The sequence below is a fragment of the Amblyomma maculatum genome, chromosome 1 (assembly GCF_055883805.1).
Source record: "Amblyomma maculatum isolate TAMU_Amacu chromosome 1, ASM5588380v1, whole genome shotgun sequence".
In the NCBI taxonomy this organism is placed as follows: Eukaryota; Metazoa; Arthropoda; class Arachnida; order Ixodida; family Ixodidae; genus Amblyomma; species Amblyomma maculatum.
In genome coordinates this window covers 95,304,035-95,331,343 of record NC_139344.1, presented here as the reverse complement: position 1 = coordinate 95,331,343, position 27,309 = coordinate 95,304,035, and the positions used below count along the sequence as shown (strand labels likewise).

The 27,309-nt window shown below is 44.1% G+C and overlaps 1 protein-coding gene across 2 annotated transcripts in view; it reads left to right on the top strand.

Moving 5' to 3' along the window:
• Window positions 1-25,755, top strand: part of pnut (septin 7-like protein pnut) — a 96,009-nt gene extending 70,254 nt beyond the window's left edge. Inside the window, exon 12 of one of the 2 annotated variants that reach the window (XM_084588607.1) lies at window positions 24,295-25,755. In XM_084588607.1, coding sequence (XP_084444733.1) covers window positions 24,295-24,346 — 52 coding nt within the window. In that variant the 3' untranslated portion in view covers window positions 24,347-25,755. Of the gene's footprint in view, window positions 1-16,786; window positions 23,287-24,294 lie in introns of those variants that run through there. The other variant, XM_084588606.1, reaches the window with a different exon arrangement.
• Window positions 25,756-27,309: the final 1,554 nt, after the last annotated feature.

Here is a 27,309-nt window from a genome sequence, read left to right as displayed (position 1 = left end):
CGCATAATGCTCGCACCTCCAACGTTGGGCGTCAAAAATAGGAATTTTTTTTTCCTCGCATAATCATCGCACCACCAATATTGCCACCTCGAGAGTCGTCTGCTAGTAGTACCAAGCGCCATCTTTGGAGTGCTACTGAACCTAGCTGGCCTCGTTATGTGCACGCGCTACGGGGCAGCGATAGCGGGCTAGGGTAAATCATAATCATCATAAGTTATGCTAGTCTTCTTGTTTTTTTTACCTCCATGATGCTTGTAGTCGTTGCCATTTTGCGAGGTGTCTCCGCGTCTCGTCATTGCTCCACCGTCTACCGTGTTCTTGGTGCCGCATCGTGATGTGGCGGTACGCAAGTTATACAGCTGCTTTTAAGCTGAAAGCTTTTGAATACGCGTTACACCATAGCAACCGCGCTGCCAGCAGGCACTTCGGCATCGAGTTCTGCGTAGTACGCTATTGGAAACGGCGATTGCAGTGGCGACACTGACTAGGTTCAAGTCTCTGATCAAGAGTAGAATTGTATGGTCTGCTGTGATTATTATACGATGAAACGGGGGTAGTGACGATGAGGCTGCGTGCGGCAAATAAAGTGCTTTAGCGATCTGTGCTTTTGGCAACCCTGTACTTTTAAAACAAGGGTAAGTTCTGCTTGAAAGTAATGTTTTGGTTATATTTACAATAGCTAGTTTAAGAATCCCGATTCACACCTATTTAAATTTGCTTTTAGCGCTCCAAAACATTTGCTCGAAAATGCTCCCTGCACAATTATCACACCCACCAAGTTAGCATCAATTTTCCGCAAAAAAAAAAAGTGCGAGCATTATGCGAGTAAATACGATATATTTTGTCTTTATTCAAGACTAGTACTGCACATACCAAGACGGACGCATCACATTGAGAGTGCTACCGGATCACACATGTTCGCTCGCACCACTGGTGGTGCCCATGGTTGCCTACATAACACCACCACCGGTCATAAGAGATCTATTTCCTTTACTAGTACACCCTAAATACAATAACAACTCAATTAAAGTTTGGTACAGTTGATTTTTGTGTCGCCCTCAGCAGCGCAGCAAGCCATGCGAGAACCACCGCAAGACAACCAGTGTACCAAATGCTGGCTTTCCCTCGTGACAGCAGTGTTCCACTAATAACAACATACCAGGTTGAAGGCCACCTTCAAGTGGACTCATTGTTCACCTCATCACGTGGTTTTGCACCATTAGCACTGCCAAGGACGCTCTACCAACCCGTCTTTATGCATGCAAATATTTGTTAGTTTCCATTAGAGGAGCCCCCCTTACAGGGTAGCGCGCAGTTTGATGTAGCAAATGTTCTGTTAGTGGGAGTTCAGTAAATGCTAACAACTCTGCTCTACCCTTCCATGCGATTTTCAAGGGCAAATTTATACAGTTTGATATAAGCATTAATTCAATATATCCAGGTTCGACTGTACAGTCAGATCTCCGTATAACGAATCACGCAGGACCGCAAAAAATCGTTCATTGTTTTGAGATATCATTGCAGTAAAAAATTTTTAGTTATAAGCCAGTGGTCAAACCTAGGTATGAAAATGAAGTACACCCGCCCAATTCATTAACAGTACCGCGCTACCATCGACTGCCCGGCGCAGCAGCGCCGGAAGATGCAGGCGATGACAAAGCAAACGTGGGCGAGGGCATGCCCACAATTCCTGCTGCTGCAGTGAGCCTTGTCTGCTAGGCTGTTTTGATTATTGGGAAGCAGCCCCTGCCACAACCTGCTGGTAAGCATATCAATGCCCGAAGAAGCTGCCACTGCTTATTTTTAGTGCAATATCCGCATATAGTGCAGATAATATCTAACATACACACATTAGCAATAAAGAAATCTAACATGCCCAATGACTCTTTGTCATCGTTACTTTTGAAAAAAATTATTGTCGAAAACGTTAAATATTGGCACATGCATTATTTAAAAAAAAAAGCCTCCTAGAGACAGTGCTCGCAGATTGAATCGGGGGCAAGTGTAATAAAATGCTACACGGTTGCACCAATCGAAGCCACAAGAACAAAGCCAGAACAAGCGCTCGCAGAGCTGAGACATGAAACATGATTCAAGGGGTTGCTTCCAACGGAGCAGAACAGCTACGACAATCGCTCAAGAAGCATAATTACCCCCCCTTGCTGGTTCCCTCTACCAATTTCCGCTTTGCTTTGGCTCAACGCCACTGCACCGCGCAGTCGATGCTCGCGCGGTCTGTTAAAGAATTGGCAGGGTGTACCTTGGCAGTAGACACCTGTGCAGTCAAGCAAAATCTCAAATGAAAATGTTGCTATTAATTTGAAAGCTGATTTATTTGAAGAAATTTGTTATTTTCTTCTGGTGCGTGCAGTGCACATGACCAGACACTATATTACACTACTACAGCACATACACCTTCCACTTTGTGCAACACCTCATCGGGGTACATGATTGCACCGAGTGATGAAAGTAGGGACTTTGTCCAAGCACAAAAAAAAAAACATTGAATTCGATATGACCTCATCTTCAATGATCCCTGAAGTTTGAAAATCTTGTGTCTTTCAAAATGATAACAGCGGTCGACTGGGCAATGCTAGCTATCTGCAGAGGCCGATTCGCTTTTCCGCTGCATCGATTCCTTTGGCACCTTCGCTGGCTGCAGTCATCGTCATATCCGCACAAACTTCGCAATAAGATATTCAGCAACAAAAAAATAAAATAAAAAAGAAATCCTGCAAGCACAAACGGCACAACGATTGACTGACGAAAGGCACACAACAGGGTAACAAAAACAAAGGCAGGCAGCTAGGCCTGCTGGCTACTGCATATTAAACCACAGCCTTGTGGTGACGCCACGAGCTGGCACTAGGTGTGCTGATGATGATAGCTGCAGCCCATGCACCATACACACAAACATTGGTTTCTGTTTCACGCGAGTTGCGACGCTGTTAATACCGTATTTACTCGCATTATGATCGCACTTTTTTTTAATAAACTGACTCAAATTTCGGGGTGCGATCATTACGGGGGGCTTTATTTTCCACAAAACATTTTTGAGCACCGAAAATGCAAACAAGTTGCAGGTCAGACGTCTTAGAAAAGGTATCTCGATTACAAACAAAAATAAAAGTTGAGTAAGGCTTACCTTCACAACACGCACATTAAGTATCACATGAACTGTACAATGCCCATTTATTTTTTCTCGTCAGTACTCTAATCAGAGTCTGAATCCTTGCCATCCTCGCTTTCATTGCTGCACGACATCATCGGAAACGGCAGTGTCATCGCTGGGAGCATCTTCACAATCCCACAGAAAGTCATCTTCCGTTCCATCCAAAGCATTCGATATGCCTGTCTTGAAACTCTTGGCCACTACCTTGTCGGGGATACTGCTCCACGCTTCTGCGATCCACGAGCAAAGCATCTCCACGGATGGCCTTCTGATCTTTCCGCTCGGCCTCAAATCATGCTGGCCCGTCGCCATCCACTCTGCATAAAGTCTTCGAACGTTGTCCTTGAATGGTTTGTTCAGCGACACGTCGAGAGGCTGCAGCAGCAAAGTCAGACCCCCCAGGAATCACTGCAATGTCCATGCGCAGCTCTTTAAGCTTAGCACGCACGCTGTCCACAAGGTGACCCCTGAAACTGTCCAAAACCAGAAGCGAGGGGAGCAGAAGTGCTCCTGGTCTTCGTCCCCAAACAGTCTTAATTCAGTCGACCATCAGGTCTGCTGTCATCCATCCTTTCATTTGTGCACTTATATGGATGCCACGGGGAAAGTTTCCCTTCGAAATAGTCTTCCATTTGAAGATGACGTATGGTGGCAGCTTCCGCCCGTCGGCCGTCACAGCAAGCATGACGGTGCATCGCTGTTTTTCTGCGCCAGATGTCTTCATGAGGACGCTCCAAGCACCCTTCTCGTTCACAGTTGTATTCCGGAGCATGTTGAACGTCAGTGGAGTTGGATTGCCGTTTCCAATTTGCGACATGATGTAACCGCTTTTCTCGCGAAGCCTAGTGACAAACAGTGTTGCCAATTTAGCGGTTTTCCCTATTTAGTGGGCGAAAATCTTGTACTGCGGCAGGCGGAATTTTCAGCGGTTTTTAAGCCTTTCTGGCGATTGTTTTGGTGGTTTTTGGTAGTTCTATATATTTTATTTTTGAACCGTAAACGTGTCTTAAAATTCTAGTCGCTTCTCCGAGAAAACATCACCATGTCGCTGTGAGCGCATGACGTCGCTGAGATGCTGCTATGCTACAGTGGGGAACATTGGAACATGCCATGACTCGATTTCTGCGGCACTTTTGAACCTAATCCTCAAACCTGCAGGGCAAATGCCACCAAATGTAGTTCAAAAGATCGGCACGAGGGAGGCATACGCTGCCAATAGTGCTAGAAGCCCACCTGTACCTGTTACCAGCGGTACGAGTGGTCAGTCGCTTGCAGATGAAGCAGACATCTTTCTGTGATTGTGCCTGCAGTCAGTCAGGACACAGCAGTGTCTAGTCAGTACTTTCCATTTCAGAAACTTAAAAAAAAAAAAAAAAAAAAAAAAAGTTTTTAGAACTGTAACATAGTATGCAGCCTCTAGTCGATAAATAATACAGTCGAACCCGGATATAGCGAACTCGAAGGGGATCGCGAAATAGTTCGATATATTGATAATTCGATATACAAAAATCGGCTTGTGACGGCACTTACGATGCCAAAAAACGATACCGTATTTGTCACGTAATCAACCCACTCGCATAATGAACCCACCCTGCACTTTTGCACTGAGAATTTGAAGAAAAAAAAATGTGTTAAGGCCAGCTCGCTCACATGCAAACGATTGAACAATCTCAGTGACGAGCGGCAGCGACAGAGTGAAAAATTTCAAACTTGTTGGAACTGCGTCCCTCTCGCTGCTCGAGCCACCGCGGCAGCTCTAAACAAAGTTTCTGTGTTGCCGCGGCAGAAATCGTCGCAAGTGTTTTCGCTTGCATGTCGATGGCGCGCGTCACTCCGTTTCGGTTGTCTCATCCACAGCTCATTTCTTGGCAGCGTGCCAAGATGCTGTGCAGCGATAACCTCAGGGCGCATTTATCTTTTAATAGCTCCTGCTGTGGCAGGGAGCGAACTTGGCAGAGTGCCCGTGATGGCTTGATTGCACGTACAAGCCTGGTTCGATTTATCACGCCGCGCTTGGGGCGGGCGTCATGATCGCAGCAGCTGACCGCGTGCTTTCGTTGATTCCTACATGCAAGAGTAAACTACTCCCGTCAAAAAAAAAAAAAAAAAAATACTCCTGCCGCTTCTTAACGTCCGAACAGCACAACGATAAGAAAGGATGACTCGCAAAAAAAAAATAAAGAGAGAGAGCTGCCGCTTTTTAACGTCCGCAGGCACCATAGCCACCTCAGCCGCCGCGCGCAGAGGGTTCACACGCTGGAGAAAGCGTCGACGCCTGTCTGAAAACGGGCTGAATTGTCTTGGCGCATGCGTAGCGCGTGCTGAAGGAGAGAGCAAACGTCATGTGTTGGCGCGCGGAAAACAATAACTGCAGATGCGCACGCCTTTGGGGAATGGGCGCGGCGCTGCCCAGACCAGCCGTCGCCGAACGGTCCCCTCTCATTCCTTCTGCACGTGGCTTGAAAACGGCACGTGGCAAACGGCCAAGAGTGATGCGATCGTCTCTGGGGAAGGCACACTTTCCAGTGCGTGGTGTGGAGTTCGATATATCGAACGACCGGTGAAATTAAGTTCGATATATGACGCGGCTTTCCTATACTTTTACATGGGATTTTCAAGGGGATAATCCGTGAGTTCGATATAACCAAAATTCAATATATCCGGGTTCGATATAACCGGGTTCGACTGTATATTCAACGGTTTTTAGTCAGAAAAGAAAAAGTGCATTCTTTCTTTTTATATTATTAGTTATATTTGTTTGCAAACTGAATAAAATGTACAAAAATGAACTTTTTGGCACAAAAAATAGTCAGCGGTTTTTAGCAGGGTTTGGGAGTTCCTGTTCCGGGTTTTTTATTTTTGAGTTGGCAACACTGGTGACGAAGTGATGGAAGTCTATCACTTTACTTTCATACGCGGATCGGAGCTGCTGGCACAACAACGTCCGCCGCCTCAGGGAAAGTCCATTCCGTCGCATAAAGCGAGTTGTCCAACTGGAGCAAGCGCGGAAATCCTTTGTGGCAATTCCCAGCTTCCTGGCAGTTGTGCGCGCCTGCATTTGTATCATTTCTAATGACACTGCACAACCATCCTAGCGCAGGTCCCTTACATATTCTAGGACCGCCTCCTCAACACGAGGGAATTTGCCGTTTTGGGTCCGCAGAAAGCCCGCCGTGTCTTGTTCGCAGCCATCAGCTTCTCGCGCTGCTTCTTCCAATAGCGTATCCTGATTTCGTCGACGCCAAAATGCCTTCCAGCAGCGCGGTTGCCATGCTCCAGTTCATAATCAACAGCCTTGAGCTTGAACGCTGCGTTGTAACTGGCATGCTGCCCCATGGCGTAATGGCATAAAGTCACACAAAACCGCAAAGCACGCTGCGACGCTGCCGAATTGCAAAATGGCAAACGCCGCAAAGTGCATTTAATCAAGGAATCATGGGAACTCGTTGGAATGCATTCGCTGCGGGAGGATTGCAGATCAACCAACAGGCGGCTGCCGCTATAACAGTGCGGGACATTAAAATAAAAATGGCGGCGGAAGCAAGTTCGGAGTGCGATCATTGCGCGGGGAATTTAAAAAATGGAATTTTGGCCCCAAAATTCAGGGGTGCAATCATTACGCGAGTGCGATCATTATGCGAGTAAATACGGTATTAGCTGAATTCGTAATACTGATGTTCCTAAACTATAGAAGAAAAAATAAATTACATACATTATTCTGAAATATTTTTACATTGAAAACATAGGAAATCTGCTGGAGATTTTTAAAAAATTTGTTAATGTGATGTTCGTAGTAACGAGATCTGGCTGTATATATTTGGCTTAAAAAAAAAAAGGATCAGTATTTTTCACATGTACTCCATGTCTTGCTGGCAAGTTAATTGGCCAGAAGGAAGAATTCTTTATTTTTTCTTTATTCTTTATTCAATGATTACCCCACTTAGCCCGAGGGCGCTACAGCAGGGGGGTTACAGAGTGGAAAAAAACATCTTCATTTATGGAGCACACTTGATGACTTGAAAGCCGATTCCATTCACTGATGGATCGAACAAAAAAGGAACTGGCATACATGTTAGTTCTGGCACTGTATTCCAAAATTTTAAAACAATGATCTGTGCGAGCAGAGACATAATGTGGCCTATGTAAGTATATTTCCTTTCGAATGCCTGTTTTGTTGTGGTAAATTTGGTACAACAGTTTAAGTCGCAATTTCCTTCTTCGAGAGGAGAGGGTTTCCCATCCTAATTCATTTTTCATGACGGTGCAGCTATCAGTTCTCGAGTACCGACACAGGACAAACCTTGCTGCTCTATTTTGGATGTTTTCGATTTTATTGCTCAGTGTTATTTGCCAAGGGTCCCATATGGCACAAGTGTATTCGAGCAGTGGTCGAACTTATGTAGTATGGAAGCCGGAAACACGATAAGAAAAAAAGTATCATTCAGTTAAGATCTTTAATAGTGCAGAAGTACGTTCCGAAGCTTTGCTTCGATACTTTAGACGAATGCTAGGTGCAGACAAGGACATTCCACTACCTCGTCAAGCTTTGTATACCAGCAGTTTGTTGCAGTATGTAGAGCTTAACGCCCCAAGGCAGTGCCGGCTTTGAAGGACGTTGTAGCAGAGGACTCAAGTAATTTCAACCACCTGGAGTTCTTGAATGTGCACTGACATCACACAGTCTATGTCACCCTCACTTTTCACCTCTATTAAAACCTGGCCGCCACAGTAGCCGCCACAGAAATAGCCTTGCATTGCCATTTTTGCCATACAGCTTGATCACTCATGGCTTCATGCAAGTACTTCTCTTTTTTTAAGTAGTATTTTGTAAACCAACCACTATGTACTCTAAGCACCATTTCCGTGTTAATTGTGCATAAACTGCACTTGTTAACAGGCCACTGGAGGGGCTATGTGTAACTTGTGAGTGCAGAAGGGTGCCACATATGTCACCCCAGAACAATTTTAATTCTTCATCGGGAAATCGTTTGCTGTAAAAAGACAATTGAAAACTGCATGTCCGAATAAACACTGCAAAAAGTCTGCCAAATTTTTTATTATTATTATTATTATTATTATTATTATTATTATTATTATTATTATTATTATTATTATTATTATTATTATTATTATTAGGGACAAAAAAGTCTTGTCATATTGTAGCCTCTGCGTATTCTCTGTGTACAGGGTTGCTCATTCATAGTTTGGTGGACACTGTTGCTATCTTCAGAGCGCCATTGCGTCTTAGTTTGAACACATTCATTGTTATCAAAGGGCCATTGCGTCCAACACGGCTGCACAGTGAAGCTAAGTGGCAGGCCGTGCAAAGCATGGCTTATAGTCCCTCTGTTCTTGCATTACTGCTTCGATATGGGGTCACGCCAGATGCAATGACACTTTGAAGGCAGCAGTCTGCAAACGAAGAGTGGACGACCCTGTACCGGTGTTCCATTCCTTGCAAGATGTTCACCGGTATCCTTCTGTGGTGCCATCCAAAGTTACTGATATCTGGGAACTCGTGCATAAAAACATTAAGCTTCACCATGATTAGCTGTTAAAAAAAGCATCATTTGCTTCCAGCTTTCCTCAAGATTATTTGCAAATTCTCCTACTGCACTTTATATGTGCATTGCTCTGTGTTAAGATACTCGGTGTAGAGTGCAAGTTAGCTTTTGCATTTTTTTTTTGTCCCCCGGCTGAACACCTATGCTTGACACATTAAATTAGTTGCACTGTATTGCTATTGTTTGATCTTGCTTTGCCTATGTGTATTTCTTCTGGCTGGTGCTGTGTATGCTTAGCTGTGCAGGCCATTAGGTGTTGCCAGCAAAAAACAAGCAGTTGAATATGAAATGAACTAGCCTTGAAATAGGTCACTAAAAATGAACAGTATTTCTAATGAGAATATCACGCGAAAGAATGTCTTCATACAAGTGGTAGTACTCCAGATATATTTTTGCTACTAGAAATCGCATTTTTCCAGCTTTGGTAATAGTTAGGAAAAATCTTACTTTTCTTCTGCACATTTAACGCATAATGTAATGCATACCATAGTTATTTGTGTAATGAGTGCAGTCATTTTTTATTTGGCAGAATACAAATACTTGCAAATATGGTTGGCTCCATAATATCATTATTCCCCCCTTTTGCATGAACTTTTTCGAAAGAAAAGAGTCCATTCTGTGAGTAAATTAGTTTGTACTGCAACATCGGCTGTTCCAAGCTGTCAAGAATAGTGGCATACCCTCATTTAGCCAGGAGTGTGGAAGAAATTTACAAAACTTTTTAAAATCTTAAATTTTATCTGGAAATAAAAATTTCTAAAGTTGAAATAATTGAATGTGAAGGTTAGGAACAGCAATAATCCCACTATCCAGTAAAACCTCATTGATACTTTTTTTTTTTTTTCTTTTTTTTTGCTGGGGAAAAATGTATGATCCCAGCTGCCTGATTTTGAAAAATATATCTGCTGAATGAGGTAGAGAGGCATTTGAAATTAAGACTTTCACTACATAAAAGTGTAGGTCTGCATTTATAGACATCCAGTATGACAGCTCCTTTTTTAGCTGTCGCAGAATTCAGTCCGTATTTGTGTGTCTTAAAGGGCCTGTAGCACTAGCACGACATGACGCCGGTGCAGACCTGACAATGGCTCCGTTTCATACATCAGGTGCAACGCAGCGAAAGCTACGCTAGTCCCCAAGAAAAAAACAAAACAGAAGGCGTATCACTACGCGCTCGTTTTGTGGCCGAGTGGATTCTGCGAAAACGGGCTCTATTCCGAGCATACATGTTTGCAATAACTTGCATCGCGTGCCTGGACATCTTTGCAATATGGATCGTATAGGAAAAAAACCGCCCCGAAGAACCATTTTCTCAAAAAGAGATGCGCAGTGCGGAGGGCACAGCTGGCAGGGTTGTGGGGCAGCGAAAGACACAAACAAAAACGACATACAAAACATACAAATCCAATGAATCCAGTCCTTCCTCCCTAAAAAAGGTGCTCTTTATGAAGTTGATGGCAAATGTAAGATGTATTAAGCTTGTAGACAAAGCAATTATTATTTCCGCTCGTCAAGAGCAGTCACTATTTTTCATCACGGATATGGAGAGCGCAAAGAAGAGCTCTATAGCTTTGGCAGTGTCACACTTGATGTATGAAATGGAGTATACAGTCGGTCTACTAAGGTATCACACTAGGCCGACGACGACACCAACCCGACCGAAAACCAGATGTCTTCCCAGTGTGACAGGTTTTGAGGCCAGGGACACCAACAAAACCAGTCTGACGACTGTCGATGGCCGAGTCTTTTTGAGATCTGCATTTTCCATTCAGGACGCGTAGAGTTACAGTGCACGTTGAAGCCGCGAGCAACCTTTTCGCGTTTCTGTACTGTACAGAGCAGTGCAAAATTAAAAAAGTGTGTAACAAAAAAAAAATGATGAAGAAGCGATTATTTTTCTGGAGCCAGCCTAGAGCTACGAATCCTCCTGCACTTCGATCGTTGTGTTCAGTCGTAATGTCTAGTCGCTGCGTCGCTACTTCACAAGCCAATTTCAATGCTATGTTACGCATCACGCAGTAAATTTTTGTTGCATAATTCAGTGGAGTTCAATGATTGCATGTGCAGAAAGCACAGAACTTGCATTTAAACTTTACTGCAAAGCCAACAGCAACCGTGGTCCCGTGGCCGGCCCTGTGAAATCCGTCGAAGGTTTTACCTGCTACTGCACTACACCGCATGATTCAAACTATCAGCAGTTTGCTCTCAGCAAGTCTACAGTTAAGTGATAAACTGCTATCACTCCTACTGCCTTCGCAACTTTGATACTTCAAGGCAGCGTATCAGTTAAAAGCATATCTCAACCTCTGAAAGTACTGGTTAGGCCTAATTTTTGTGGTGCAGTGATTAACGCAGTTGGCTATCAAACGGAAGGTTACAAGTTCGATCTTGCACAGAGGGTAGCATGTGTTTTTTGTTTTTTTTTTTCTTCTTCTTCTTCTTCTTCCTGCTTTTTCAATATATACTGTCTATTATTTACCGTGGACATCTTTCATTTTTCGAATGCTGTCGTTCTGACCCAGCAACCACTATTCAATCTCTGCCCATAATCACGACTGGTGAGGCACTTGTTTTGGTATGGTCGAATTTATGAAATGGAATTAAAAATAAAGCATCCCTTAACTTGCCAATTATGAGAACGGTATAATGGCACGAGAAGATAATGAGAACAAGAGGGCCTAGTCGGTGGGATGTTTCGAATGTGTCTTGCTAGTGTGACGTAGGAGTTGAGTGACCGTTGGCCGACAGCCGTCTTGTGAACGAAGCGGCGCCGACACCGACTGTCGGCCAACTGTTTTCATCGGCGCTGTGTGACATAGACACAGACATCAGGAAAATGCGCTGTTTGGCAGACCAAATCGGCGTCTCGTCGTGCTAGTGTGACAGGCCTTTAAGCGCGAAATATTTAGCAACAAATGCGGTTCATGAAAGGCAGCGACGAGCAGCCATCGCTTCCTTGATTGTTTCCTGATGCTTCACCCCCTTATATCAGTGACGTGGAGAACCCGTCGCGATGGCTTACAGTCACCGTGTTTTTGCTCATGCTGCATCCCCCAGACGCAGCTAGCTTCGTATGCAAGCAAATAGTTGTAGTTATCCAATGGTTCACTCCCGTGCCCCTAAGGCACTGCAAAGCCACCGCATTGCTCCTTATGAAGTCATGTTTCCGTGGAAAAGAGCGCCTCTGCCGCCTCTTATTTAGCTCGTTAGCTTTCTTTGATGCTTCGCCCCTTTTGCATCCTGGCACTGCAGGAAAGTAACTGTGGTGGTGAATGCCGCCATCAGTTATTCATGTCGCGAGTGCTCGTTAGCATGTGTCTGGTTGAGCGCAAAACATATTATACTAGCATATTTTATTGAATTTTCGAACTTAACAACTGGGAAATTGTGCTATCTGGGAATGTATTAATCGGGAGAAAAATACTGTAAATCTGTGGGAGATGTGCTGCCCGCGATTTTGAGCATATGAAACTGGAAATCCTATGAACTGGGAACATATCAATGAGGTTCTACTAGATTCGTAAATTTAAGCACACACACCCCCCCCCCCTCTTCCCCCTCCCGTCCATGTTCTTGCCAAAATATTTTTGAAAAGAAGTTTGCATGCGAATCTAAGCACACCCCTGTCTTTGCAAGGAAGTGTGTGTATCCAAGGCCGCCAAACGCGCTTGTTCACTCTGTTTTTGAGCCAGAGCTGTGAGAGTCTTGAGGGGGCAAAGCGTTAATGGCGTGATCTCCGGCTTCATGTGTTGTGTGTTCAGACACTTTGATGCCTAAGACCGTCCAAAAGCGACCCAATAACCCTGTCAGTGTGTTGTTACATGGGCCTGGTATTGCCGGCTCTCGGCGGGTTTCGCGGTCATCGCAGGTGTGAGTTGCTTGGTTTGGTGTCAGTTGTTTGAGAGCTGTAACAGAAGTCGTAATAAGTTTGTAGAGGGCTGCTTACAGCTTAAAATTTAAGCAAACTGTAATTGCTTTTTCTTAAGCTGTTTCCCAAATAAATTATTTCTTGCTCGCCCATCTTGCCGAAATGTTGCCACGACAAAGGGGGGACATGGGGTTGGAAGGGGGGGTGACCCCGTTTTAGATTTTTCCCATCTAAGCACCCCCCTCATTTGAGTCATTGCAATGGTGAAAAAGTAAATATGGTATTATATGTGTATAATATGTATACTTTTTTTTCGTGCCATACAGTTTGGTTTCAGGTTGCCATTTGATTGCAGGGACGTCAGAGGGTAGTGTATACAAGATTATGTGAGCCTGCAAAACTGCAACATAATTAAATAACAATTAGTTCAGTCATTCCCATTTCGGTTTCTGGAGCATCTTAGCATGAGAGTTTTCGTAAATTAAAGCTACAGAGCAGTGAATGTGTTGCAGCTTTTGTTTGTGTCACATGGTCTTAACTTCTGGCATTGCGACCTTCATTTGTCGACCTGGAACTGAAACTGGAAAGTAAAAAGAATTCATTTACAAATTATTGAGTGTTAGCAAATTTCATTTGGTGGTCCATGTTTACTAATGTCATAGGCATATTTGTTCGAAGTATGCTTGAAAAAATTTGATGTCTCCATCCCTTTTAATTATGAATGTTATTATGAATGAATCCATGTAGCACTGTGCAATGGTGGCGTAACCTAAATATAATCCACCTTAATGTTGTCTCTGCTTAGTGTGCTGCAAAAAAAAAGACAAAAAAATTTATGTTGCTGTTACTAGCATTACTAGCAGAGTACGTATTTGAGAGAGAGCTGTCAGGTGTCCTACATACTGTCCCTGTCATTTTTTTCTGATTATTTTCATGAATGAGTTGTTCATATGCTGTGGTGACTTCTGGCGTGTCGAGCGAATGTTATCCTATGCTGGTAAAGGGGCAGCCAAATTGTCTTCCACTGAACAAGCAGCGCCTAGATCCATAGTTTTACTGCTTGCATCCAATGGCCAGTTAGAGGCAGCAGTTCTTGCTGGAGCCTGCTGTGCTGTCGAGGGCCTGAACAACTTGGCGTGCTGGCTGTAGTTTGTAGTTCAGAATTTTTTCTTGAATGGTGTGCCGTGATAAAGTGCAAAAGGTTGGCTTGAGCAAATTTGTCATGCCAGTGCGCATTAGGTCATTGTTAGTGCACGGAGTGCTGGAACCACCAAGAAAAAATTCGCAGTGAGAGGTACTAGTATTAGGTAGTAACCACGGTACATCATTATAGGTTTTTTCCACTTGCCTGAAGCTCAACAGACAGGTGGAGATATACTTTACAGCTCACACTTTTCTTGTAGTTCATAGCAGTGTGCTATGGGCCTTTGTAGATACAGGCAGTACATAGCTTTATCAAATCTGCTGGAAATAAAAAAGAAAAATATATGGGCTTAGATACATTATGAGCTTACTAAACACGGGACCAGCACTTGTGTGTATCTTTGGCAGGCTATAGTGTCACACAATGTACTATCGGGAACAAAAGCGTCTGGGACATGCGAGGGCCTAAACTGTGTTACTTTGTCATCTGGCAGCTTGGTGCACTGCTTTAGAGGTTGTATTCATGGTTTGTCCATTCATGCCGGAAGAAGGGGTGGTCATCCGTAAACATTCCCAGAATAGTAATCCAATTTTTCGGGTCAATGCCACTGTGGCAGCTCACAGCAGTATGCTGATAGTTAAATTTTAAGAAAAAGGGAATGGTGCACGGCTGCACTTTATCACAGTAGTGGCACACGCTGCAAAGGTGCAGCAGCCTGTTAACTGATCATCAGAGAGAAAGAGAGAGAAACAACTTTATTTGCTCGAGCTAAATACAACGTCTGCTTAGACGCCGTCGATGGGAGTGGTTCCCTCTTCACGAGACCCTCATCAGGGCCACTTGTCGCATCAAGTCCAAAGGAGGTTGAGAAGGCACTGCGAGGCAGACATCCCTAAACACGCATAATGGATGCATCAAGCTCACTCGGAGCCCCAGCCTGTCGATGGCGCAGCAGTGCATTTGAGCCAGAGATTGTGCGTCCTGGGCACTTTGTCCCCGGTAGTGCAATATGAGAAAAAATCTAACCATTTCTTCTCAGTTATTGAAGTCACTCTTGGCTTTAGCCACATCCGTAGGTTGCTGTGTGCACCATTGGCCCAGATAAGATTGATGCCTATACTCTGCTTTGCAAGCTGTTTGCAGCACTGCGAAAGGTAAGGGCGATCTGGGCCAGTCAGGATGGCACACACTGTACATGATTGTATTCTTATCACATTCTTGCACTGTGGCGGGCAGGCACATAGTGCACAAACATGTAGTGCACGCCATCCTGACTAGCCCAAATAGCCCTTACCTTTTGCTGTGCTGCAAACAGCTTGTGAAATGAGGTATGAAGTATATATGGCTATTTCATGCTTCTTGGTGATGCGCGTTTGGTGAGTGGTACAGTGAAACCTCGTTATAACGAACAGTTAAAAAATTGGAAAATAGTTAGCTGTATCCATAATTCGTAATATAAAATTTCATAGAAAATACATGCAAGAGTAGCAAAATTCAATCAGAGAAGGCACAGCGACTCGGAGGGTGCTTACTTGGGTCACGTCCATTTATTTACACGCAGAGAACTGCGTTATCGCGGCCTGCTTTTTTGTGTTGATCGCGTTCCCTATCACGCCCTGTTCCACAGTTTGCAAACACTCAACAAGGGCAAACCCACTGCCCTCAATAGCACTGCAGTGGTGGCGCAGTATATCCACTGTAGCAAGCGCTTCTTGTGAACTCGTAATGTTCTCGTCTGCAGGGTCAGCCTGAGCTTCATCTGCGAGATGTTCAAAAACTTCCGCAGCGATTTCGGCGTACGTCAGTACAGCCGTGGTCGTTGCGATGTCGTCGCCGCCTACAAAGTCTTCTACAGACATTGTTGCGGGCATGTCACCAACAAAACGCGAAAAATCGTTCCAGGCCTCATCGAGCTTGCGGTGCTCTGTTTCTGCTTCATAGGGATCGTCCCCATCATCACTTGATGCACAGGCCTCTGCTGGACCAAAACCGGCGTGCCGAAAGCAGTTGGCAATAGTTCCGCTTTAATGCTCCCAGCAAGTCGATCTTCAAGTCCTGCTTCATACAGAGCTTCACGAGATGAGAGTGTCAATCAGTCTCCCCTTGTAAACTGCCTTGAAGACCCTGATTTTATCTCGAGCTTGGTCTTTAACGTCAGTGCTGCTCTTTTTTTCACGTTCACTGCCATCACTGCACTACGCACACTCACTCACCACACTCGACACGACGGCCGACACTGCCTCCACCGAACGCTATGACTACCACGCCGCGACGCCGCTGCTAACACTAAAACTCAAAAGACTCAAAAGGGCGAAAGCAACATTCGATTCCGCCACTGCTGATGTGGTGCTGTCAGCGATTGTGATGCGAACGATTTCTTTGGCTGTCAACTCTCAATGCCGACGTGACATCTGTGGCGCTGTCAGCGCCTGCGAGGTAGTCCTGAACGTTTGCTGCGCCGCGCAACACACTTGTAGGGCAACGAAGCCTGCCTCCTGCTGTTAAAGTGAGGTAGTGCTTGGCGTCACAAAGTTCGTTGTATCCGTTTTATGCCGAACCGCATTCGCTATGGGAAGTTAAAAATACATGTGTTTGACAAAAATATTTCGGAAGAGTTCAATATATTCAATAATTCGTTATATGCGTGTTCGTTATATCAAGGTTTGACTGTAATTCGTTTTACATTCTCATGAAATATGATGATAGAAAGGAGGTGATTTCCTTGGTTTGAATTAAAGGCGTGCAGTACCATATGCAAAATTGCACAAACTTGCCCATTGATTTTTTTATTTTATGCTATCTCAGTACAGATTTCTATCTGAGACAAAGGTCACTACCATGTCTTAGCTGCCAACACTCTCAGTTCACCATTAAAACTGCTACAGCTTTTGATGTTGCCAAGCTGGGAACGCTGAGTTCTGACAAATTAGCGTGCAGTGCACATTTCGTCCATAGCAACAGGTGCAGGGGCAGAAGTGGCTTGTCAGAGAGCAGCTGGTTGTACAGCGGCCCTTGTCGATGTTGTTGGGCTCTTTCAGATTGCGCCGATCTGTGTCTGAGGACCACTTCAGTAGCCGAAAATGCATGCAGTATGCTGCGCCTGTCCGAAAGAACTGCAAGCAGATGTAGAGAGCGATGCACGCCCCCTACTACCACCCCTTCCGTCGCCACCTCGGCATCCACCTTGCCTCTGGCCGGCTATTGTTGTTGTGTTACTCGCCTGGTTCCCTGTGGACTGGCATATCCTTCATCCTTTTCTTTCATGCTTACTTTTCATATGTTTGCACATTTATGGATCTGCAGTCAAACTGTTAGCATCACATGTTTTACCTGAGTTCTTTACTTTTGTGATGATTCTTCGAAGCTGTGTGAATGTTCAGTAGTGTATGCAGAAGTATGTTGGCTGGTTTTATTTCCCCTTTCCTGTTATGGTGTCTATCATTATTTCTGAGAGCTAGTGGATATTGCAAAGCATGCAAGGTCTGCCATGGCTTTACTGTTGCACTTATTTCCTGTTTTTTTCTCACGCTTATCACACCTCTTGAAAGTCATTTTTTTTTTATAGCTCCTTTACCGAATTAGGGCGGACAGGGTGCTTGTATGGCTTCGCTTTTTGTTGTTCGCTTTTTGCAACTTCTCTGTGTCCGCATATTATGCAGCGCATAATGTGATGCGGTCCATTCGAGCATCATGGCAGCCTTTCAAAAGCTCATTGTTAGGCTTTTCTCTTCCCCCGCTCCACTTTCAGTGGCATTATGTCATGGTCGGGCTTTTTTTTTTTTTTTTTTTTTTCATATGCTATTTTTGATATGTTACTGTTGAGCAGTAGTTACCCAAGATAGCATTGTAAATAATATTGCACGCTTGTTTCACTGGCAGCATGCCTACCTTGTTTTCACACTAAATTATCTGGTCACAGTTATGTTATGTGCACAAATGATTTGCACATTGTTGTTGCCTTTTTTGCGTATCCTCTTGTTGCTTTTTTGTATACTTTATTGCTATTACTGTGGAATTATATATATATATATATATATATATATATATATATATATATATATATATATATATATATATATATATATATAGGGAGAGAGAGTATATTAAAGTTTATTATATGTGTGTGTCTTGTTGTGTAGAGGCGCGGGTTATTTTTCCTTTGTCGTGCTTTCATTTTCCCATCCTCGGGCATACTGCATACTTTTTTTTTTTTTTATCAACTTGAAATCCTTTTGCTTTCCTTCTGTGAAATGCCAGAGTCCTTATTAGGGCTGTTTTTTGCACTTGATTTTACCGCTTCTATTTTAGGTCATATGTATTTATTGATTTTCATCTTTCATCACAGCTGTAAGGGCGTGAATTTGTGATAACCGAGACCAAGAAGCACATTTCCTTCCTAGTCCACCACATATTAGTCATAATCAAGCGTTTTAGTTGCCGTTTCGTTGGCTTAATCAATGTTAAAAGGAGATAAAAGGAAATAGTTAAAACGCACCTCTTGGTTGTCATTCATTATTTGTTTAGAATCTAAAGTTATTTTGATAGCAAGGTAGTGCAGTACAAGTAATGCATGGACTGTTTGTGGTAGCTTTTACTGAAAAACAGGGAACTAGTTAAGTCAGCATATTGCAGTCAAATGTACCTGTTCATGCAAAAGTCCTTGCTGTGTTGCCTGCAGCATGGCATTCTGTACTGTGCATTGCATTGCATTGGCAACACTGCAATGCATTTTTTAAATTCCTTGTTTTAAGGAGGGCAGTTACCACTCATCAAATGTATATGTACTTTGAATAGCATTTGATGACATTTTCATAACAGGACCCTAAAAACTGCCACTCTGCACTGTCAGCAGAACATGCAAGTGGTCACCAGCAGACATGCATAGGACTTTACTCACATCATTTTTCCGTCCATGACCATACATGAAGAACTGTATGCTTTACTTACTGGGGGCCATACACTGGTCATGCTGAGAAGAGCAGCTGCGGTAGTCGAAATGCATTTGCACCCTTAAATAGAGTGCCGTATTAATGGTTAATTTGTAGCAGGAAGAGTTGGGGGGGGGGGGGGGGGTTGCATTTTTGCCTGGCTGTTCTTTTATTGTTGCCATTTTCTTAAAGGTAAAGGACTAGGCAACTTATTTTGATGCATATTTTCTTCTTTAAAATGGTGTGTTAGACATAAGAATACATGGATCACCATGTGGTATTTGTCTACGACCACTAAATAATTTATACATGAATTCCTTTTGTGATGCTGTTTTAGTTTCATCAACCGAACATTGGCTTTGAAGTATAGTTAACATTTCGGTCACATGGGAGATAAAAAAAAAAAAATCTTTTCATGCTTCTGAGAGAGCTTTTATAGAGCAAGACAAATCGATAATCGTAAGTCCTTAAAATGAAGCTTATGCTTATAAATATTCAAGATCCCTAATGGCGTCTTTGATAAACTTACTCTGGAGTTACCTCAATAATAATGATGTGTGCAGAGGTCAGTGTAGGAGCCCTGTTTGCACAATGCAGTTATTGTGGATGATGACAAAAAGGTTTAGTAAACAAGGTTGAAGCTTTGGCCTAAATGGGGAGCAGGGGAGATACTGTCAAATCTCGATATAACGAATCCCACGGGACCGCGAAAAATCATTCGTTATTTTGAAATATTGTTGTAATGAAAAATCTGCGATTATAAGCCAGTGGTCAAACCTAGGTATGAAAATGACGTACCTTGGCAGTAGGCACGTGTGTAGACAAGCAAAACCTCAAGTGAAAAGGTTGCACTAACTCCAAAGCTGATTTATTTGAAGAAATCCATTATTTTCTTCTGCCGCGTGCAGCAAACACGACCGCACACTACATTACACCACTACAGCACATACACTTTCCGCTTTCCGGAACACCTCATTGCGTGCGTGATTGCACCGAGCGATAAAAGTACGGACTTTGTCCATGTGAAAAAAAAAAAAAAACGGAGTTTTTTATGACCCCATCTTCAATGCTCCCTGAGCTTTGAAAATCTTGTCTCGGTCTTTCATAATGATCGCGGCAGTCGATGGGGCAATGCAAGCAGTCTGTAGAGGCCGAATCGCTTTTTCCCTGCGTCGATTTCTTGCAGTGAAAGCAGCTGCGTTCATATCTTCTTGGCACTTTGCTGGCTAATATCATCGCCAATTTTGCACAAACTTCGCAATAAGATAATCAGCGGCAAAAAAAAAAAATATATACCGTCCCGCACGCGCGAACGCACGAACGACCAAGTCGCGTACGGCACAACACAGGAAGAAAAAAAACTCAGGCAGCTAGGCCTGCTGGCTAAAGCGTAATAAACCATAGCTTCATGGTGGCGCTAGGAGCTGGTCCTAGATGTCCTGATGATGATAGCTACAGCCCACGGACCATACACACAGAAACGGCGGTTTCTGTTTCGTTTCGCGCGAGAGTTGCAAGCTGCGGTGCTGTTAATTTTAGCCAAATTCGTAATACTGATGTTCCAAAATTATAGAACAAGAAATAAAATATGTTCGTTATTTTGAAATATACGCTATTTTGAAATTCGTAATTCTAAAATAGTTTTACATTGAAAACATGGCAAATCTGCCAGGGATTCTTAAAAAATTCGTTGATTTGAAAAGTTCGTTAATGTGGTGTTCGTAGTAACGAGATTTCACTGTATAAAGTAGTGCAGTGATGGTGCACCTGTATGCGCTGGTCTCACTTATCAAAGATGCAATAAAGGGGAACAAACTTCTAGACAATCTTCAGATACCTTGGGATCTAACTGGGCTGTTCTTGTGTTAACCAGGTTGATTTCTGCATATCAGATTTTTGAGAGGCAAAAATTGGGGGCGGACACTTAAGCTCCTCATCTAAAGGCTGTAACACGATAGCGTCATATCTCGACACAGAATAAAAAGCCCTGCATAACCAAGTGAAATGAACGTGCCTGCGTGGCCTAGGGTTAGAGTGTTTGACTCAGAATGCAAGGTTCAATTCCCCTCACACTCCCATCAGAATTGAGTGGCAGCTTCTTCCAAATCGGTCATGTGATGTTGCTCAAGTCTACGGCTAATCAGTGCCTAGTCATGTCAGCTGCCACCAAAGTGCCAGAGTCATTCCCGTAATTTTTTGCTCACAATGCTATGCCAAATATTCAGGATAATGAGGCCTTTTTAGCGCTGTGGCATCAAAAACTGTAGCATAATCACTGAGGCACAGTTTTAATTTTCTGCACACTTAAGCCAGCCTGCTGCAAAGCTGGGATGACAACAAGTGATGTATCAGCAGTGGTGTTGCCATTTTGACCTTGCCTCACATGATGTAAATGCCAACTACATGTCACAGCCATCGTTCACTTGACGAAACTAGAGCAGCATCAAGGAGAAATCATTTGTGGAGTATTTAGCAGTTGTAGGCAAATGCCATGTGGTGGTCTTGGTATACTCATGTCTAACTAACCACTTTATGAAGAAAACACAAAAGCAAAAATTAGGTGTTCATGTAGCATACATTTTTGTCAAGTATATCTGTTTTCAGATATTATATTGCATCTTTTTTTTTTATTATTGAATAATGTCCTTTTGAGGGCTTTCAATACCAAAAAGAAATGTTATATATTTTATTTTGTTAACAATCTACATTACTCTTTGTTCTGTGTGTTTCCGTTTAAGGTTAAATCTGAGGTTACCTTGAACTTGTCACTACAGGGATATTGAGAGGGGGGGGGGGGGGGGGGCATGTGGGCCTGTGACTGTGGGTGCATATGTGCCCTACTATAAAGCATATAAGCATGTATGGAAGCCTTCATGCTCACGGGAAGTGTGTGAGCTGCTTGCGATCTATCAACAAAGTGTAGTGTGACAAAGTCATTAATCATATGCTGAAGCATGCAGCAAATATTTGACCAGCAGTGCACTTCCTTTCAGCATGCAAGATTTCAGCTTTCCTTTTAATCGGTGCGTCTACTTTTAGCTTCACACATTTTGTTTTGTGTATGTTTTGTGCCTTTATTTCATTTTCATTATCTGCCTGAAACTTGCCTGCTTAATTAGGCTATGAATGCCCAATGATTTCCCAGCACACTCCCACCCAGTATGTGCATGTAAATTGGCAGTACTTGGTAACTTTAATATCTGTCAGAGGTCAATTGGTTGAAACACAAGTTTATCCCAACTGTGACAGCCACACGTTAACAGATGTGGAGTGCTTAGAGCATGTTCTCTTTTTGTAGGTTGACAGTTTTTCAGTTCGCAATAAAGGGGAAACCTAAAGAACTGCAGACGGTCTAAGTAATCCAGAACCTTCCACTCTGGCGCACAGTTTTGCCTTGCCGTGTAAAAGCCTATTGGTCAGGAATGAGTGGTGGCCGTAGCTGGGTTGTTTTGTGCATCTTAGCCTCATTCTTTTCAGAATGCACAGACTTTAAAACTCATCTCAGGTGCATTTAATGTCTTCCCCGACGTGGTATGTTCTTGCTCTCATAGGTTAATACAGGCATGATTGATGGAAGCAGAGTAAATGCCGGTATATTATGCGCTGGATACTCATATCTAGCTAGAATGTTGACGAGAGCCCTAATGGCTTTAGGTAACTGTTCGTACACGAGCTAAAAAACCACATCTGTTGCTTAGCACCTTGTTGATGACTTGCTGGAATTTTCAGTTTGAGCTTCTGTAATTGCATGGGAAAGCTATCAGTCTAGACCAGAGAACACACCCCAAGCATACATTGCATAGGGAGCTCTACTAAACAATAGTACTTGTGTGCTGTATTATCTCTCTTAGTCACCAAATTTGAGAAACTGGAGACTGCTTTATGCTTCATTGTGGTCAGGTAACAATTGGGCAAAATCTGAACAGAAATTTTGGGGTGTTGCATGGTAAAGTTTTTTATTGTTTAGAAGTAAAACGATGGAAATTGCAAATTCCTAGGGAATGAATGAAATGTTTGTAAGGATTTTACTGTGTTCAGGCATGCACTCATTACTTTAGCCAAATCAGATGTAATTAATAATGTTTTCTATGTCCTAAGTGTTGTGGAAGCGTGCATGCAGCTTCCGCTAAGTTTAGCAAACAATAGAGCATCATGTCTCTCTGTCAGGATTTCAGTTTGCAATGCATGTATAGCAAGCGAGATCCCACATCTGCGTGCCTCGTAAGCATCATCTAAATATATAAAAATACAGACATCTTATTTTGACTGCATCGTGCCTGACTGATTCTGACCTTATACGAGTTTTCAAGAACATAGTGTTGTTAGGTTGGAAAGCAGCAATCATATTTGTCGAAAAGACATTTCTTTGTCATATAAATGAGGTCACACGGTAATGAGGGCTGAGTCTTAAATTATTTCAGACCCTGCATTAGTAGCAGTGGCAAAAATTGCAATTTTGACTGCATTTTTAAGTGCCTTTTATTGCAAACTGTGTAAATGCAGCTGCATCTCAGATTTCAAAACATTAATCTTGTTTCTTAGTATGCCATGTAGCAAGGTTCTGTAAAGATGATGTTAAAAAATGTTATTAAACTCACTGTTTTCGGAAACTTTTTGTATGTTTGAGAGTTCATCAAACACCAGAATTACACATTCAGCTCAAATACAGTAAGGTTGGTTGGCTTCATATTTGTTTTTCACGTAACAGGATGCACATATAGGTAAGGCTGCCCTAATGCTGTGGCTTCTGTTCAGAAAATTGCCAAAATCAGTGAGATTTATGGTATTGACGTGCAAGTTCATCAACACTGGGCATTTACCCGAACATTTATATTTAGAAATGTTGAATGAAAAATAATATTGAAAACCTGGTGTTATTTTTTATGCTAGTCCATAGACGTTTGCAGTATAATGGTGCCAAGATGCAAAAGTGAATTTTTTGATATTTTGGTGCACATTAAAGAACCTGAGGGGATCAATATCTCCCATTGCTGGTTACATATGGTGTGGATTTCTGGTGAATGTTTTTTGCAGCTGGGCTTTGGCAGGTGTAACATTGAATCTATCGGGGAAGTTACATATTTAAAAATCCATTAACTGTTCTTTGACCCGCAATGAGGTGTGTTAATAATGACCATAAATGCTACTGTTGTGTGAATCCGCCTTTTTCACAAAATGTGGCGCCCTCTGGGAGTGGTTGAAAATTCGTCTGCTACTGGTTGCAAACGTCCTTGAAAGATGCAGCCGCCAGCGAAATGATGATGTGTGTTCTTGACAGCAACCGCTATCTATCGCATACGCCTGTCACGAATATTAACTAAACATGGCCTCCGAGATCAGCTACACCTGCAGCGATCACGGAGGTTAAGAACTGCGCATGCGCAGCTGGAATGGTGGTTTGTTTTCAAACGGGATGGGCGCGCATGCGCATAGCGGCCTTGTGAAAAAGGCGAATTAGAAGTGCAGTGCTCTGTTGAAGGTGTCATACAATTCCGCAGAGTCTATGCACTAATGCATGAAAGAGCTTGCCACAGGGCACTGGTTTTGTGCACCTCTTATTGAGGAGGCAGAGGTTACAGTTGTCGCTGACGGGAAGGCTCTCCTGTCACTTTTTTCAGGCAACTTGATGGAAAAGAGAAGCGTAAAGAAAAGAAGAAAGGACTTTTCTGAAGGCTCCCCCTGCCCTCGAGAGGGAGAGAGAGAGCCTGCTGGACCGACGGACGCAGCCGCCGGTCGAGAGGGACCCACGCTGTCTTGCCCAGCTTTGCCCTATTTTGTTTTGTCCGTGCGGTCGCCCCGCACTTAAGGGTGCTAAGGATTAGCACTTGACCATTTCCTGGGGCGACATTTATTTTATTTCGTCTTTCTTTATGTGCGTGTTTGTGCGCCATTTCGTGAACGATCGGGCCAAAAACGTCGGAGAAATCCTTCGGGTGTCAGTCATGGTACGTGCCAAGGTAGCCTGCTTTGCGTAAGCGAACCATTGCGCGCCTGCTCAGTCGTCGGGCCGTGTGCTTACGGGCATTTGTAGAGGAAGAGCCACACTGCGTGTAAGTTGATCCCGGGACGAAACGAGCGGGTGCAGGGACCTGCGCGCGCATCTCCTCGATTGCAGAACCCACCGACGTCATTGTGCGCCAACATCGTTCGCTGGTTCGCGCTCCTTCCTAGTCTCGAAATAAGGCAGGGCTCCAACACTGGCCAACGACGCGCTCCGATGCCGACGCAGTGTCCCTCAAGCGCGCGCTTCATGTTCAGCCAGGAATTAATGCGCGGTATTTTCTGAAAGCTTAACGTATTACTCTAGCATGCCCGTGTAATCGAACGGGCCTTGAATGGGAGCCTCGTTGGCCGTTTCTTCGGAGGCTTTCTCCAGAAGGTTGTGACCCCAGCTCCTCGCGCGAGCGGCCTCGTGCCGCCCTTTTGTTGCCAGCGCGGCACACCCTACTCAATTGCGGTCACAGGAGGAGGCAGTGGCCGAATCAGCTCAAGCTTCCGTGTCGTCTTGCGCGCTTCTGTGTCGGCGCCTGTTTTTATTCGGTTCCTTGCCCCCCGTCAGTTGCGGAACATCGAGGGAGAGCGTGTGCCATACGTCCGGCGCGTGTTCGCACCTGTGGGAGGAACACAACATTCCCTTCCGTAGCACGGCGGCGCGAGCCTTCCCGCCGCGGGCTGCCTTCGAGGCCGCTGCCGGCGGGGCGGAGCAACGCCGCCGTCCGTGGCTTTTCTTCGATTTGCATATATAAATATATACATATTATAAATATAGTAAATATGTGTTGAGAAAGACTTGTTTCAGGTGGCCAAAGAACTCCGCTTTGCTTCTCTCGTATTCTCGCCGTTCGTTTTTGCGTCTCTGTGCGTCTCTTCCTTATTTATAGCCACGTGCAACTCGCCCGCTATTTATACTCGGTGCCGCAACCGCGTGTCTTGTGGTAGGCGTATCGAGACAAATATGCTTCAAAGTGATCGCTCTTTCCCCCGCTGTCTGCCCCCCCCCCCCCCCTCCCCCAGCCATGTAAAAATTTTGCTTTGTTGTTTTTGTACAAATGAAACGAATAAATCGTGTCTCAAATTCACCTTGCGTTTTCCTTTTGTGTCCACGTACAAGCATGGATGCTTAAGCAGTCTGGTGCAGACCATGGTATGCCCGTTCGGTACGAGAAGTAAAATTCAAACTAAGGTGGTTGTGGCACACTCGTAGGCGGCATATATATGCGCGATTTCATCAAACACGTCGTAGGCAGCATCCACTCGTCTTTTGTAAGATTTTCAGTGAGCATTTGGGTCTAGACCATCTAGGTGCTGCTCACATGCAAAGTTGACTGGCTGCTGCTTGGACCAAGGCTTCAGTGGAAGTGACGCACCTTACAGTTTTGCATTCATAAACAATTCATCGCTGTAAAATGGTTGCTTGCCAAGAAATGCACACTGTCTCGACGTCTTTGCACTTTTAAAGTTGTAATACAGCTTGTTTAATAAGCAGGCGCCTAAAGGCATATGTCCACCGAGTTTCCACCGAAATAGTCGGAGCTATGAGGGAAAAGTACTGCTGCAGCTTGTAGGAGCCACGTTTGGCCCAGCGGTCATAGCGGTCGCTCGACCATGCCACTAATTTGGATGTCGGGCTGGCTTTATTCATACAGAATGTTCTTGTAAGGTGAGGCGGCTTCTTTGTCGCAAGTGGGCTGCGCGAAGACCTGTCTCAAGTTCGCAAAACCATAGTCTACTATATTAGGAGGTTATGGAGGTGAGGCGCACAACGCCCACTGTGTGGACAGGTAGCGACATCCGTTGGAGACGGCCGAAGTCAAACTCCTGTCTCAAAAGAAAAAAAAAGTGGACACGCGGGCAACAAAGTCTGACAAGGGTGAGAATGGTGAGCAAACTAATGGTTTTGGGGTAGCGTCCCAGTGTCAAATAGTGCGTGATTGTGTCTTGTCTGCATTGCATGGGTGCTTCGGAATTGTGTGACCACGAGCATTTCTGAGGAAAAGCTGCGCCTACAAACATGTGCTCACGTGTTTTGCCATTACGTTTTGTACCTGTCCCATGCCAAAAAAAAAAAAAAAAAAAAGACATACGTAGCTCTACGGCAGCGTGCACACCGAGTAGGCAGGTGGCATAAATAGTGACAGTGGTCCTCAGTACAGATTGAAGTACTCGCAAGTACGGCGTTGACGGGAGACCCGCTATGGCTGTAGGGTAACGTGTGGACGGACGCCCGGGCAATCTCATCTAAGGTTATACAAACGATTTAAAACGCCGCGTTTCTGGGACTGAGGAAGTACCAGTATCGCTCTGGAGACGAACCAAAGCCGTATATTTTCTCCGATCGCGCGAATAACTGCGAATCCAGAACTTAAGTCGGGGCTGTTTTATGTGCGTAAGGATCTGTCCGAATCGCCCAAGTGAGGCCACATATACGCGCGTTCGGCCTGGTTTGGCCTCGGTGTGCCGTAATTGTACGATTAAAACCTTTTCGGTTGCTGTCGAGAAATCGCGTCGCGCTTGGGTGTCCGGAATGAGAAGAGAAATTGCCATCAGTATGTGGAGTCGAGGTGGGCGCATATGTCTAAACCGATTCGACTCTGTAAAAACAAAAAAAACGTCAATAGCCTTCAGTCGGTATT